At 44.7% G+C, this 17,669-nt stretch overlaps 1 protein-coding gene across 4 annotated transcripts in view; it reads left to right on the top strand.

The window, feature by feature from the left end:
- Window positions 1-17,669, top strand: part of ITSN2 (intersectin 2) — a 164,756-nt gene that overhangs the window by 11,863 nt on the left and 135,224 nt on the right. For all 4 annotated transcript variants that reach the window (XM_083178639.1, XM_083178637.1, XM_083178638.1 and 1 more), the window contains exon 2: window positions 16,271-16,334. In XM_083178639.1, coding sequence (XP_083034765.1) covers window positions 16,292-16,334 — 43 coding nt within the window. In that variant the 5' untranslated portion in view covers window positions 16,271-16,291. The remainder of the gene's footprint in view (window positions 1-16,270; window positions 16,335-17,669) is intronic.

Here is a 17,669-nt window from a genome sequence, read left to right as displayed (position 1 = left end):
CCCACACTATTGTACCCTGATATCTACCCTACTCCCACCTCCAGTATACTACTCACTCTGATGCTCCCTCACACCTACACTACTCACACTATTGTACCCTGATATCTACCCTACTCCCACCTACAGTATACTACTCACTCTGATGCTCGCTCACACCTACACTACCCACACTATTGTACCCTGATATCTACCCTACTCCCACCTACAGTATACTACTCACTCTGATGCTTCCTCACACCTACACTACCCACACTATTGTACCCTGATATCTACCCTACTCCCACCTACAGTATACTGCTCACACTAATGCTCACTCAAACCTACAGTATTCTACTCGCACTGATTCTCACTCACCAACCCGACTCCCACCTATACTACTCACACTGATGCTCCCTCACACCTACACTATTGTACCCTGATATCTACCCTATTCCCACCTCCAGTATACTACTCACACTGATGCTTCCTCACACCTACACTACCCACACTATTGTACCCTGATATCTACACTACTCCCACCTACAGTATACTACTCACTCTGATGCTTCCTCACACCTACACTACCCACACTATTGTACCCTGATATCTACCCTACTCCCACCTATAGTATACTGCTCACACTAATGCTCACTCACACCTACACTACTCCCACCTACAGTATTCTACTCACACTGATTCTCACTCACCAACCCTACTCCCACCTATACTACTCACACTGATGCTCCCTCACACCTACACTATTGTACCCTGATATCTACCCTATTCCCACCTACAGTATACTACTCACACTGATGCTCACTCACACCTACCCTACTCCCACCTGTACTACTCACACTGATGCTCACTCACACCTACACTACCCACACTATTGTACCCTGATATCTACCCTACTCCCACCTACAGTATACTACTCACACTGATGCTCTCTCACCTACCCTACTCCCATCTACAGTATACTACTCACACTGATACTCACTCACACCTACCCTACTCCCACCTATACTACTCACACTGATGCTCATTCACACCTACAATACCCACACTATTGTACCCTGATATCTACCCTACTCCCACCTACAGTATACTACTCACACTGATGCTCTCTCACCTACCCTACTCCCACCTGTAATACTCACACTGATACTCACACCTACCCTACTCCCACCTGTACTACTCACACTGATGCTCACTCACACCTCCCCTACTCCCACTTTTACTACCCTACTCCCACCTATACTACTCACACTGATACTCACACTTACCGTACAACCACCTGTACTACTCACACTGATGCTCACTCACACCTACCCTACTCCCACCTGTAATACTAACACTGATGCTCACACCAACCCTACTCCCACCTATACTACTCACACTGATGCTCCCTCACACCTACACTATTGTACCCTGATATCTACCCTATTCCCACCTACAGTATACTACTCACACTGATGCTCACTCACACCTACCCTACTCCCACCTGTACTACTCACACTGATGCTCACTCACACCTACCCTACTCCCACCTATACTACTGATGCTCACTCACAACTACACTACCCACACTATTGTACCCTGATATCTACCCTACTCCCACCTACAGTATACTACTCACACTGATGCTCACTCCCACCTACCCTACTCCCATCTACAGTATACTACTCACACTGATACTCACTTACACCTACCCTACTCCCACCTGTACTACTCACACTGATGCTCACTCACACCTCCCCTACTCCCACTTTTACTACCCTACTCCCACCTATACTACTCACACTGATACTCACACTTACCGTACAACCACCTGTACTACTCACACTGATGCTCACTCACACCTACCCTACTCCCACCTGTAATACTAACACTGATGCTCACACCTACCCTACTCCCACCTGTACTACTCACACTGATGCTCAATCAAACCTACCCTACTCCCACTTTTACTACCCTACTCCCACCTATACTACTCACACTGATGCTCACACTTACCGTACAACCACCTGTACTACTCACATTGATGCTCACACCTACCCTACTCACACCTACCGTACAACCACCTGTACTATTCACACTGATGCTCACTCACGCCTACCCTACTCCGACCTGTACTATTCACACTGATTCTCACTCACACCTACCCTACTCCCACCTACAGTACACTACTCATACTGATGCTCACTCACACCTACCCTACTCCCACCTGTAATACTCACACTGTTCACACCTACCCTACCCTACTCCCACCTGTACTACTCACACCTACCGTACAACCACCTGTACTACTCACACTGATGCTCACTCACACCTACTTTACTCCCATCTGTAATACTCACACTGATTCTCACTCACACCTACTTTACTCTCATCTGTACTACTCACACTGATGCTCACTCTCACCTACCCTACTCCCACCTACAGTATACTACTCATACTGATGCTCACTCACACCTACTCTACCTCTCCACTTTGCTACTTACACTGGTGCTTACTCACACCTGGCAGTACGGATGGTGTAATGGTTAGCATTACTGCCTCACAGCACTGAGGTCATGGGTTCAATACCCACCATGGCCCTAACTGTGCGGAGTTTGTATATTCTCCCCATACTTGGGTGGGTACCCTCCGGGTACTCCGGTTTCCTCCCACAATCCAAAAATATACTGCTAGGCTAATTTGGCTCCCAACAAAATTAACCCTAGAATGTCTGTGTGTGCGTGTACATGTGGTAGGGAATATAGATTGTAAGCTCCACTGTGGCAGGGACTGATGTGAATGGTCAAATATTCTCTGTAAAGCGCTGCAGAATCTGTGTGCGCTATATAAGAAACTGCTAATAAATAAATAAATACACCTACCCTACTCCCACCTGTACTATTCACACTGATGCTTACACCTACCCTACTCCCACCTACAGTATACTACTCATACTGATGCTCACTCTCACCTACCCTACCTCTCCACTTTGCTACTTACACTGGTGCTTACTCACACCTACCCTACTCCAACCTGTACTATTCACACTGATGCTCACACCTACCCTACTCCTACCTGTACTACTCACACTAGGACCCCCTTACACCAACCTTACATTTAGGCTGGGTTCACACTAGAATGCTGTATGGTTTGTTCATGTGACTAACAACCTATTTTGAGGGAATCAGCAGATGTGCATTATATATATATATATATATATATATATATATATATATATATATATATATATATATATATATATATATATATATATATATATATAATTTTTTTTTTTTTTTTATTTATTTATTGTCCCTCACAGACATATCGTACGTGTGACTTGCTGGCCGCCTATACACTGGCTGCAGCAGGCACCGACCTCACAGTTGAACCGCCATATTTATTCATTTATTTATTAACAGTTTCTTATATAGCGCATACATATTCCGCAGCGCTTTACAGAGTAAATTGGAGCTTACAATCTATATTCCACATGTACTGTACATGCACACAGACATTCTAGGGGTAATTTTGTTGGAAGCCAATTAACCTACCAGTATATTTTTGGATTGTGGGAGTAAACTGGAGCACCCGGAGGAAACCCACGCAAACACTGGGAGAATATACAAACTCCGCACAGTTAGGGCCATGGTGGGTAAAATGACCACCCAGTTGTGACATCTGCACAAACATAATGGTAAAGGGGCCTACATAAGTAGCGACACTGCTGAGCAGTCTGAATGATGCCCGATCATCAGAACACTCAACAAGTTCACCCAGCACACAGCGATGTGTCAGTTCTGTGTGCTGGGCGATCTATCAGGGCCAGTGTTCTCCGGTGAGAACACTGGTCCTGCCCGGCGATTAACGAGATCTATCCAGCATGCTGGGCTGCGCATCGCTATCGCCCCTACACATGGAGCATTTTAAAATGCCCCAAATTTGCTACGTGTGTGGGCCTCATAAGTGTTTCTGCTTACCTGATTGGTTGGAGAGGGTGTACTCCGCCTTACACTGTAGCCACACTAATGCACCCAATCAGCTGTCCTGATCTCCCCTCGGAGCCTCACTTAGGTGTAGACCCTGTCAGCAGCATGACCCTTGCTACCTGCTTATATGTCTGCAGCTCTATGTACGTCCTCTATTCTGTTACATGGCACGTTCCAAAACTAGTTCTATTGCAGTGCACAGATGTGCACACTCGTCCATATAAGGTGACGGCTGTAATTCCAGCTAAAGATGCTTCTAAGTCATTAGCGCAGTGAATTCTTTTATATCCTGGTTCCAGTGGGAAGAATTCTGGGATAAAGCCACTTTCATTTCGCGATGTAGGAAAAATGTGAAACATGGCATCAGTGCGGCTGAGAGCTTTATATTTATAGCCACTGTTCTCGCATTTGTGGATTCCAGTCTGTGCCGTTAGATATTTACATTGTGACACGTGACTACAAACCTCTGCTATTTATGTATCCAGCACAGCAATCTCACACGCTGTATAACCACAGCTGGGAGGTGCCAGGAAGCCCTCAGCCCTGCAATTAGATCTGTTATCAGCGCACATTCCTCTCAAGCCGGTGACAGTATCGTTTAGAACCCTGTGGGGCTTCTGCCTCACAGTACTGGGGAGAATAGAACAATGCCTATTATCAGAAGTGCCAAAATAACGCATAATTAGTGTTATTTCATCCAAGCAGTTCTGTTATCTGCCTTTGATTTATCATGTCTTGTAGTTGGGGGTCAGGGAGCGAGTCGCTGATTGGGGGCCATACGGTTGCCAGTGAAGTGTCAGAGTTATGGCTGGGATGGGAGCGCTAGACACCACATTCTCGGTTCTGTAATCCTTGGTGAGAGTGCAGTTGACCCCGATGCCTGCAACACTTATAAGCTACCAGGATGGCTAATCGTTGAGGCTCTTTGATACCACAATAGGTATGAAGCACAGATTCTCAAACTCAGTCCTCGGGAACCCACCGATTTAATGTTTTGCAGGTCTCCTCGCACAGAATCACAAGTGAAATAATTAGCTCCACCTGTGGATCTTTGAAATACGTCATTGTGTAATGAATGCACCTGAGGACAGAGTTTGAGAACCCCTGGTATAGAGATCCAGGACAGATAACCTTCCAGGACCACAGAAGGAATAAGTAATATTTAGGGTTTTGGAACCCCACTGGGTTTGTACCGTTATTGTAGCACAGGGGTTGGTAATATACAAGCCAGTCAGTGTTTAAGTTAGTAGCTTGCGAAAAGTTTGAAGGAGCCAGGTGAGCTGACTTCCACTGACCTAAACTCCCAAACGTTTTACACAATAAATATATATATATTTCTCTCACAGAGTGCAACTAAGCTGATCATCCACTCATTAGTCATCTCACGGCTTGACTACTGTAATGCTCTTCTCACCGGCCTCGCTCAATCCCAACTAGCTCCTCTCCAATCTGTCCTCAATGCTGCAGCCAGGCTTATCTTCCTCTCCCGCTAGTGATGGGAAATCTAGTTCGTTTTGGTGACTAGTTCATTATGATCTAGTTCACCCAAAAGATTAGATCAGAAGATTAGTTCATCTAGTTCATTTAGTTCATTATTCCAGCACTGACTCAGAGACTGAGAGGAGTGCATGGATCTAGATGAACTAGACTAGATTATGACACACAGAGCAGGCATTGTAATACCAGCTCATTGTAGGAGTTTAGTCTTGTTAGAATGATCATATACTGTAGGTTTAATAAATCAGATTATTTTAGAAAAGCAATAAATTATACAGCACACTTATAGTGACATGTTTATTGTTTAGCTCTGCAATATTAATCCCATTGTGGTGGTTATTTTACCTTCCATAATATGCAAGTAAAATACCCAAATTCAGAGTAATTTAAAAAGTCAATTTTTTTCTGCTTTTAAAATACAGTAATTAGAAAAAAACATGTCCCCTTGCCCCAATTTAGCTGACCTTAGAGAGAGATAAAGTAGAGACTTTGCAAAGTAACCAGTTGCTGATTGGTTGCTAGGGGCAACTGCTCCACTGTATGTATCATGAAGGTTCATACATATCCATCTCTGACTGTAATGTGGAGTAAACAGAGCTACTACAGTATACTGTATGACATGCAGCAGCCAGCACTGTGTCTGTGGCTGCATACACACAATACATGTGCCTGAGCACAGCAGTGCCACACATGGTAGCTCACAGGTACTGTACAGTCTCATTATGGTGTATAGTCAGAGATTAGTTCAGGGATCTGTATGATCAGTGAACTAATTGAACTACTGAACTATTTGCAGGACTCATGAGTCATCAGGACAATGTAGTTCATTTGGATCCGCAGAGTCCAGACCATGTGTGAGCTCAGCACTGCCATCTTTGGCAGCTACCATGTACTGCCTCCTGTGTATTGCATGAGAGCTGATAACATGGCTGCTGCAGAAGCTCCTACCCAGATCCCAGCAGAAGATTTAGCACAGCAGTATGCTCAGGACCCAGTACCAGAAGCAGCAGCAGTAAGTGTTTGGACATCTGAACTAATCATATAATGATAGCATCACATAAAGGTGAGCAGCATGAGCACACATTCTCACTCACAGACACACCACACATAGACTTTGGCTAGGCAGTGCATATTTATATTTTATTAGATTTGTATTTGCTGGGCTTTATTGTACTTTTAACTTTAGATTCAGAAAGTAAAGATCCAGTAAATGAGCCTTATGGAGCTGCTGGGCTCTGTCTGTCTGTGTTACACTGGGCTCTGTCTGTGTGTGTGTTACACTGGGCTCTGTCTGTCTGTGTTACACCTCCCACTTGCTTTACTTCCTGGTGAACTAAATGAACTAATCTTTGCCAGAGCAGTGATCTGAACGATTTAGTTCACTTTGAAGATTAGTTCATTTTGAACTAATCATTCACGAACTACCCATCACTATCTCCCGCTGCTCAAATTCTGCTACTCCCCTTCAACAAAATCTGCACTGGCTTCCATTCCCCTACAGAATCCTCTTCAAACACCTCACACTCACATACAGGGCCATCTCTAATTCCATTGCTCCATATATCTCTAACCTCATCTCCATTCATACACCCTCCCGCCCTCTACGGTCAGCTGACGACTGTCGTCTCTCCTCCACCCTGATCACTGCTTCCCATGCTAGAGTACAGGACTTTGCCCGTGCTGCACCCCTTCAGTGGAACGCACTCCCTCGCTCCATTAGACTCTCCCCGACCTTGCAAAGCTTCAAACGGGCACTGAAAACTCACCTTTTCATCAAAGCGTACCCTTCCACTGCATAAACCAGCTGGTTCTCCGACCCCTTGCCTGTTTACATCCTGCTATCTAACCACCACCCCCTCGCTTGCACCTCTTGTAATCTGTCTGTCTCCCCTTCCTACTAGATTGTAAGCTCCTCCGAGTAGGGCCCTCTTCCCTCCTGTTGTCAAAGCCCACTTCTCTTCACATTTCACTCACTGCTCTCCTTTACTCCAACACCCAGTGACCATCTTCATACTCATCTCCATCATTGGCCTCAAGCCTCTAGTTGTATGTTGATTGGGTCCTCACTACTTACATTTAAGCTGTAATGTGTATTGAACTGTGGTGCTCTTTTATTTGTACTGTATTTTTGTTATTTATTCAATGTTATGCCAAGTTTTGTCTCCCTGTATTGTTCCTTTGTACGGCGCTGCGAAACACTTGTGGCGCCTTATAAATAAAATTATAATAATAATAATAATAATATATATTGTAGACCTTGATGCACTTTATTCCACAGCTGGTGACCTGACATATCCAGGGCATCATTGCTTTATTCCTGCAAATATACTGTATAATGACATCTCTGTGCTAGAATTGTAATGTAGTGAGCATCTATTCTTGGCTTTCAGGGGTTAAATAGCACTGCTGGGGTCTATTGTGCCACAGAGCATGCGCAATGTCTTCCTGCAGGCTGTGTGATGCCTCTGTGCTTGTCTGAAAACATCCACAACAACAGTAAGTTGCTCTGCATAGCCAATCAGCATCAGCAGAGGCAACACGGGAAGGAGGGACATGTCCCTGCACATTTCACGGGAAGGTCCCGGGAGCAACCCTGCTAGCTAGCAGGGTCAAAATCCTGGCAAATTGGTCCCGGGAATTTGTCCCGGGACCCTTTACACCAACGCTAGTCCCGGGTTGTTCCCGGGGCCAACCCGGGAATTTCGGCTTGTGTGAAAGGGGTATTATTAAAGTAATTAAGTCAAAGTTGTAGTGGGAAAAATGTCTTCAGTTTCATTGTAAACTGCGCAGACAGCTATCAGCCAGTGGTCACATGTCTCCGGCTCACGACTCGGGTTTTACAAGCTTATACCACCTTATTCCACCCGTTACACATCAGATTAATCATGTTGGCTATGGATTTCAGTATCAACAATGGTGACTAATTGTGCAAACATACACAGATGGATTCATACCAGAAAATAGATAGGGTAGCAGATATCTGTGTGTTTATATCTATCATTTAGTGTTCACTCTAGGATTTTTTTAGGGCAGGGTACTGACCACCAGGCAGGGCACTTTTTTGAATCGGTAGGGCACATTTTATATTAGAAATTCACGTTAGAAACAAACAAACAAAAAATATATAAAAAAATTGCACGCTGCACTAGGATTGCGCCTATTAAACATTGTCGTTCCCTGCTATTCCTATTACATATTCTGTCGTAATGACGACATTATGGCACACACTGTAATGCCTCTTACACATTATACCACACACCATTATGCCCATTCCACATGATGGCACACACTGAAAGTTTTCAGCGGCATGTCAGTGTGCTGTTTGGTGGGCAGCGTATGGGCGCACAGTCCCACACATTGGTGCATTTTGAGGTTTTAAATGCGGGCAGGGTGCGGCACCCTACAAAAGAAGCTTAGAGGGAACACTATATCTTTCATCTAGGGTCATACAATTTCTTGCACACCAGTCTTCTACAGGCCGAGTATCCCTTATCTAAAAATGCTCGGGACCACAAGTATTTTGGATAAGGGATTGGTCCGTATTTTGGAATATTTTTTTTTTTTACATGAATTGCGTGGATGACGTCATGATGTCACCCGTGCAATGCATCCTTGGGATCGGGGATGCCTCTAAAGACAGGTGATGTTGCCCATAGCAACCACTCAGATATGGCCTATCATTTTCTAGGATGCAATAGAGCAGTGGTTCTCAACATCGGTCCTCACGACCCCCCCAACAGTGCCCGTTTTCCAGGTCTCCACACAGAATCACAGGTGAAATAATTACCTCCACCTGTGATCTTTTTAAAATGTTTCAGATAATAATGAGTGCACCTGCCGGGTGACCTGGAAAACGTGCACTGTTGGGGGGTCCGGGGGAAATAGCAACGGGTGCCTGTTCAGTGCTGTCATTCCCGACAGCATTAAAGCGGTAGCTCGTCAGAACGGACCCGACTTTAAAAGCAGTCGGGCCTGTTTTGCCGAAAACGTCCGTGGATTGTCGAGATCGCGGATGGATCTTGGCAATCCACGGTCGTTTTCAGAGATGCGCCTGTAATATAGGTAGCGAAGACTCCCCAATAATGGGTAGTGTGTTACAAGGCTGGACCGTTTTAGGTGGGGTAGCCTAGGAAATCACTGCTTTGTCACCTGAGGTAAGGCCTTCTCAGTTGCTGGTGGCGATATCCTGCAGTGCCCTATAACTGTAGCTGATTGGCTAGTTATTAGTAACACCTGTTGCATAAAATATCACCTAGGTACTTTACATGATATGTGACGATTGAGGATGGTCCCTGAGGCCAGTGATGTGTGCAGCTCAGACCTGACTGGTCACACGCAGCGCTGCAGAGCATCACTGATCCTTATCAGGCTGGCTTCTGGCTATATGATGTGTGGCTGCCGGTTCCCATATCCACCTGCCTCGTACCATGGGGATCCGGCTTCCTGTCATTAGTCATACGTCCGTTATTTCTCCATGTGCCGCACAGGAGCCTCCTCAGTGTAGCTCATATACGGCGTTGTCTGCACCACTGGAGGTTAACAGGGTTGGAAGTTCGACACAAGCATTAGGTCATCAATGGCAAGGTCGACAGTCAAAAGGTTGACATGCCATCAGGCGGTATTTCATGCCCTACTATCCACTAGGGCATGGTGGGAGAATAGAATAGTGTGCCGAGTGTATCATGTCGACTATGTCGTATCGATCTGTTGACCTTGCCATTGTTTCCCTAATGCTCATGTCGACCTTCCAACCCTGTTGACCTAAGCCAGGCATGTCCAACGTTGGCCCTCCAGATGTTTTGAAACTACACATCCCAGCATGCTTTGCAATAGTTTTAGCATTCTCTAATAGCAAAACTGTGGCAAAGCATGCTGGGATGTGTAGTTTCAAAACATCTGGAGGGCCAACGTTGGACATGCCTGACCTAAGCCATTTTGATTTTTTTCCAGATGTCGACATAAGCCCCATCTACCGTCAGCCATCAACACAATAGGTGAAATTTACTACGATGTATATTCTACTTCACATGTGATGTTGCTATGGGCAACCAATCAGAATCTACTTATTTATTTAGCACCCTCTAGAATATAGTAGACAGGATTTGATTGGTTGCCCATAGCAACAATCACATGTGAAGTAGAATACACATCTTAGTAAATTTCCCCCGATGCATGTTGACCTAAATTGGATGGAGCCAGTGACCCCTGCCCTCCTGTATATCTTTGGGGTCTTTTTTATAATTTACCATCCCAGTGGGTACAGAGGGAGAATATAATAGCCTGCCAAAAGCAGCACAGAGCCCGTGTCGACCTGTGTCGTCAGACAAAAAAACGGTGAAAAATCTTTTGACTACGTCAACCTTTTTTCATGTGTCTGCTTTTGACTGTCGACCAATAGATACCCATTTATAAGTAATAAACATGCTGCTTACAATGTACAGTATAATCCTTTCCTAGGCGTATATACCCACAGAAATGATGGGTTGGCGATGGGTGGCAGCACCCAGAGGCATCTGGACTTGGCTTGTAGGCACACGGCAGCCTAGAGGGCCGCTGCACAGCTTCTTCCTGGTCCAGGTGGCTGGTCATGGTGTCACATGCTGGTACAGGGCGATTATTGCCCTGCTCATGTGAAATAACTAGTGTCCGAGATACTGTCGGATACACGAGCGCCCCCTGCAGGAAGTATGTGGGAACCATACACTATTAGGGTTCCTTAAGGACTGGAGATGGAAAACCTGCTTTAGAGTGTAAGCTTTGGTGAGCACAGTCCTCCCTCCCTATCTGCATTAATGCGCCATTTGTATGTTGTAGGGTTTATAACTCTGACTGGACAGTGACGCTGGGTTACTGGCCCATTAGAAATTAACTGGACAAAAATGACCTGACTTAAAATCAAGTTCTAAGTCAGTCTATCGGGATGAATGTAGAACAGACACCGGCAATGAGCAGAAGATTTATTTATTTATTTTCCTTGTAATTATAGTAAAATAATCGGAATGGGATCATTGGATAGACAGCAACTTGGTCTACAAGCATTAGGTTGAGATGACTGAAGGTTGACAGTCTTCGGGCTCGGTGCCTCGCTACGCTCCGCACACTATTTTATTCTCCTACCACGCCCTAGTGGATGGTAGGGCATAATATACCGCCTGTTGGCACATGTCGGTTCCCCAAAAAATGCAAAAACCCCCTGTCGACCTTCAGTCATATCGACCTAGTGGTGTCGACCTAATGCTTGTAGACCTAGTGGCCGTATATGACAAATAATCCTTCCTGGCTGTCTTCATTGCAGATTGATTCCTGGGATGCCCCGATAATACTATTTAATATTTGAAGCAAAATATTGCCATCTTATTATTATATCCAGTCCACTCATTAATCAAGTCCAAGAGAGGACAGGGACCACTTGCGATGGCAGCGGTGTCTCCTCACAGTATGGTATCCATTTCTGTGCTGTTGGAGAACTTGGCCCTTATTCAGATCTGATCACAGTACAAATTTGTTCTCAAAATGGGAAAAAACATGTGCACTGCAGGTGGGGCAGATGTAACCTGTATAGAGAGAGTTAGATTTGTGTGAGTTATTTTGTTTCTGTGCAGGGTAAATACTGGCTGCATTATTTTTACACTGCAATTTAGATTTCAGTATTAACACAACCCACACAAATTTAACTCTCTATGCACATGTTACATCTGCCCCACCTGCAGTGCACATGGTTTTGCCCATTTTTAGAACAAATTTGTACTGCGTTCAGATCTGAATAAGGGCCCTTGTCTTTCTTCCTATCAGTACCTGCTCAGTTCTGGGCATGATGCGTTACAGGGCAAATGTTGGTATGATCCTTAGATATAAATATACATATAAATTAGGCCATCCTTCATCTGTGTCATTTATGCCCCGGTTTTCTCCTTTTATAGTGTAACCTTTGCCCGACTTTACCATTTCCTTATATCCTCCTGGAGCGACTTCCTATCCTCTTCCGTGTTTGTTACGATGGATGCTGCCACTGTTTGTACTATGCACGGCTATTTATAGGAATATGACCTGATCCGACTGATCCTACTCTCTAGGAAGACATAGACTAGAATCCGAATGTTGCAGATCAGGGAGTATGATTACTTTCCCGACTGGTTGTGAGTGTTGGATATTTTACTGTGCTTATATCTTTTTGTATAAAGACTTTGCCCTCACCTTTAGCTGTTATCCTGCGTACACACGGCACGATTCTGACTAACTTTCTATTTGATTTTTATGTAGTCAAATTCGAATAGAAAGTTGGTCAGAATCGCATTCGGCCCATGTTCAAAACGCATGCGACCATCGCCCGTATGGGCGCCATTCAACTTTTATCTCTGTAATTGCTTCCAGGCGTTCTTCCCTGACCACGTATCTCCTTCACCCTCCGTAGAACCTTCATTTTCTCCTTGCTCATTTTTGGAACTCTTCTATTACTTTTCCTCGTTCTCAGATATGTCCTCTTGTTGTCCTGCCTTCCATTAATATTATGATGTTATTATGGCGTCTGATCAGACGGAGAGCTCTGGGCTCAGCATAGTATAACTGGGTTCTGTGACGCTGGCGGATTTCCTGGCCTCATGCCGGCAGTAGAACAATCGGCTCGGGTTGTGTTTTGATGGAGAGTTCTGTATTTGCCTTTTGTTTCTGTGAGCCACTATGTCATCGCACATCCCCGTCCCCACACATAGACCAGCTGCTTCCCACCCACTCTGAGAATGCAACCGGCTGCCGGGACAAAGGCTTCGCTTTATGCTCTCTTCAACGTTTTGCTTTAATTACTTTAAATATACCCGTAGTCAGCCTATCATTAGGGGCCAGAGGCCTCCGCAGTGTTGTCGGTTCGTAGTGTCGCGGTCTCATCGCATCGTAGGGTGAAATGGATTGTGTGTGGGCACTCTGAGAATGTCCGGGAGACTCCCAAATAAGGGCGGTATCCGGACTCATGATAGATTGACTCTAGGTCGACAGTCATATAGTCGACCACTATTGGTCGACAGGGTCCAAAGGTCGACATGATTTGTTCATGTTTTTGTCAATATCTATATATAAAAAAAGGCCTCTGTGAGGTGAAGTACCACCACTGACCACTAGAGGCCACTAACAGGTCCTAACAGAAAGTGAAAGCAAATTTTGCAGGGACACTGGTCTGTTTCAAACTCGCTGGATCTGGAGAGAGGGAGCTGTAATGACAGATAGGATGGGGTGGGGGTGGAGAGTTTGTGGGTCAAAAACTCTCACAGCTCAAAGTGAAAGTACATTGCTAGCCGTCATTTTGACTGGATTTTACCTAGTATATATAATCGTCCTGCTGGGAAATGTTTGTGCGGAAACAACAATAAACTCTGTAGTCTGCAAATGGGACAGAGATAAAGATAGCTTCTGTATTCCTCAGAAATCTATTGTCCCCCAGATGTTGAGGTCCATACACACTAAGTGATTTTTTGTTTTTTTCCCTGTGCCCAGCAATTAACACAAGGGTGAAGAACTTTCGGTACTCTTTACCTAGAAGGGCGCCCAGCGCGACCATCGCGGGCATTGAATGCACTAAAAAATCGGGTGTGATGCGACCGACGCGATGCCCGCGATTTCCCATAGGGAACAATGTTAAATGTCTCAATTGACCCGATTTTCCTGTTCAATGCCTCAATTGACCCGATTTTTCCATAGGAAACAATGTTAAATGGCCCACAGAGGCCAAATAGCCACCCTGAAGTGTGAAATGGCCCCCACAATTGTTAACGCCGCCCAACGATCAACATGAACCCGAAGCGTGGCGAGCGGCGGCGGTACACGTCCTACGACCTTTTCATACCCGCACTATCCACGTCGGCGTGGAGTTGAGAATAGAAAATGTGGCGAGCGCAGCGAGCCACCGAGCCCGAAGCGTGGCGAGCATACCTTCACAGGTAAACGCGTCCCCTCGCGGAGCTCGGTGGCTCGCTGCGCTGCCCGTGATGGCAGCGATTTTTTTTTTTTACCTGCGATGACCACGATCAAAATCGTGGGCGCCGTGCTAGGTAAAGAGTACCGGACTTTTCATAGCGGGGCGCTATGGAAAGCCGTTCAATCTTCTGGTAAAGCCAGCAGACACCGGCAGCGATGATGTGGGAGCTCATCACCAGGCCATGCACACTGGGCGGCTTTGGCGTTGAAAGCAGCTGTAATGATCTCCTGCACCGTTTCTCCTCACCACTGACTGCACCTGCGGGTGGTGCGCACCATTGTTTAAATTGAGATATAGATCTCATGTACAGGCTTATAATATGGATGTGTTGAAACACCCATTTTCATGAAATTAAATGAATATTAAACTGTCCTTTTTATTGCACTCCTAATTTATTCATGTTACTATAATGTCACAGTGTAAAGGGCCTAATTCAGACCTGAATTCACAGCAGCGCCTTAGAAGCGCCGTGCAATCACCATGCAAATAGTTAGCCGCCACGCAGCCAGTGTGTAATCCCACAAGCCTTCGCAGGCCTGTAAATGGGTAGCGAAGATGTCGCATTCCAGCAAAAAGGTACCTATTTACTCGCAGCTCACTCACGATCAAATTTTTTCACTGCGTACAGCCTGTGATAAGCCCTGGACTTACTCGGAGGCTGCGATGGAATCAGCCTGATCGAGGCCGGAGCTGATGTCACTCACCTGCCCCTAAACCGCTTGGGCACTCCTGTGCATAACACTTTTTTTCCAACCTTCCTCTGTCCAATGTTTGTGTTCTTTTGCCCATATTAATCTTTTTCCTATTATTGGCCAGTCCCAGATATGGCTCTTTTTTTACCACTCTACCTAGAAGGCCAGCCGGAGTCACCTCTTCACTGTAGACATTGACACTGGCTTTTTGCGGGTACCATTTAATGAAGCTGCCAGTTGAGGACCTGCGATGCATCTATTTGTCAAACTAGAGACTCTAATGTACTTGTTGTCTTGTACAGTTGTGCATCGGGGCCTCGCACTTCTCTTTCTACTCTGGTTAGAGCCTGTTTATTCTGTTCTCTGAAAGGAGTAGTACACACCGTTGTAGAAAATGTTCATTTTCTTGGCAATTTCTCGCACTGAATAGCCTTAATTTCTAAGAACAAAAATAGACTATAATCGAACCCACAAATGTGATGCTACAGATACTCAACTAGTACTATATACTATTTCCCATTAGGCAAGTAACTTTATTTAACTATTAATATTTTGTGAGCTACCTTTCATAACCTTATGATGTCTGTCCATTTTTATGTATGTCCTTTAATTTATGTATATGTCCTTTTAATTTTAAGGAACTTAACCTGGCCCTGTATAGGTCGCTCTGAATCGGCAAAGTCGTGACAAAATCTTCCCAGTGCTAAACCACAATATTTACTGAACTCCTAATTTATGATACGTTGGTGCCTTCAGGTCGTTTACAGTGGCAACATTTTCGCCTCTTTAAAAGTTTTACATGTAGCTGTTTGCATTTAATTTGTATTCTGAGTGTTCCATTAACCACCTGCGTGACCCGAGGCACAGGTATTCTCATGTACAGTGCAGAGATTGGGCACAGAATGTTATCCTGCCAAGTCAGCCGTAGCCACCAGCTCAGCTCTGTACACTAGCTGTGTGGTGCCTACCATCCAGTGCACCGAGTGACCTCTCCCAGCCCCCTTCACCCACAGCGGCTGCCCTGTCATTGTCTTCCTGTAGGGAGAGTCAGTCATTAGGAAGCGGCATTCTCTGTGCACAGCAGGGCCCATGCTCCCCTGTCTGCCCGGCTGCATTATTAACAAGACCCTGTTTGTGTGTTGTGTTTGCAGATGGCCCGGAGCTAAGGAGACATGCTGCGGAACACCATGCCTCACTTTCCCACGGCCTTGAATGGTGAGGAAATCTTTACCCACGTTTCTGTGTTATCTGTGTCTTGTGATGTGTCCTCAATGATGTACACATAACGGTGTAACAGGTGCTATAATGTTGTGTTATTCCTGCTTCAGTTAATGATTCGCTAACACACAGATGTCCTTTTATTTATTTATATTTGTTGTGACAAAGAGACGTCTAATTATGCAGAATTGCCTAGCTAGACATTCGCCTCTGTACGTACGTATCCTGTACTGCACACATATACCGGAATGGCTGTTGCAATTTAAAGGAAAGCGCTATGAAGGATATTGTTCTCAGACCAACATTTCCACAACGAATGATTGGTTGACTCTTGCGTGATTCATCCAATCAGCTACATCCATACCGCCCAACATGACCCTTTTCCAGGAGGGACAGAATGCTCTGTTTCTGGACTTCCCTCTTAATTTATGATTGTCATCACCTGTTTCACACAGTTTAACAGATAAGAAAGGCGCTTCAACACAGTTGATGGCAATCATAAATTAAGGGAGAAGTCCAGAAACAGAGCATTGTGTCCCTCCTGGAGAGGGTCATGGTTGGAGGTATGTACACCACAGGTACTCAAAGTCGGTCCTCAGGACCCCACACAGCGCATGTTTAGCAGGTCTCCTCACAGAATTACTAGTGAATTAACCCCTTCCTGACAGAGCCAGTTTTTGCGTTCCTGACAGAGCCCTTTTTTTCAAATCTGACATGTATCACTTAAGTGGGGATAACTTTTTTTTGCTTTTACTTATCCCAGTGATTTTGAGATTGTTTTTTCGTGACACATTGTACTTCAAGTTAGTGGTAAATTTGGGTCGATACAGTCTGTGTTTTTTTGTGAAAAATACCAAAATGTCGTAAAAAAATGGAAAATTTAGCAATTTGCAAAATGTTAAATTTTCTGCTTGTGAGACAAATAATCATACCACTCAAAATAGTTAATAACTAACATAGACCATATGTCTACTTTATGTTTCCATCATTATTTCAACTTCCTTTTAATTTTTTTGGACACTAGGAGGCTTACAATATGAATAGCAAATTCTCAAATTTTCAAGAAAATTTCAAACACAGATTTTTTTAGGGACCAGTTCAGTTCTGATGTGACTTTGAGGGACTTGTATGTGAGACACCCCCATAAATGATACCATTTCAAAAACTGCACCCCTCACAGTATTCAAAACAGCATTTTGGAAGTTTGTTAACCCTTTAGGTGTTTCACAGGAATTAAAACAAAGTGTAGGTGAAATTTCAAAATTTCATTTTTTTTGCAGATTTGCAATTTTAATACATTTTTCTAAGGAACACAGTACATTTTACTAGAGA

The sequence above is a fragment of the Crinia signifera genome, chromosome 3 (genome assembly GCF_055691185.1).
Source record: "Crinia signifera chromosome 3, ASM5569118v1, whole genome shotgun sequence".
In the NCBI taxonomy this organism is placed as follows: Eukaryota; Metazoa; Chordata; class Amphibia; order Anura; family Myobatrachidae; genus Crinia; species Crinia signifera.
The sequence above is the reverse complement of the archived record's forward strand: the minus strand, read 5'-3'. Positions and strand labels throughout refer to the sequence as shown.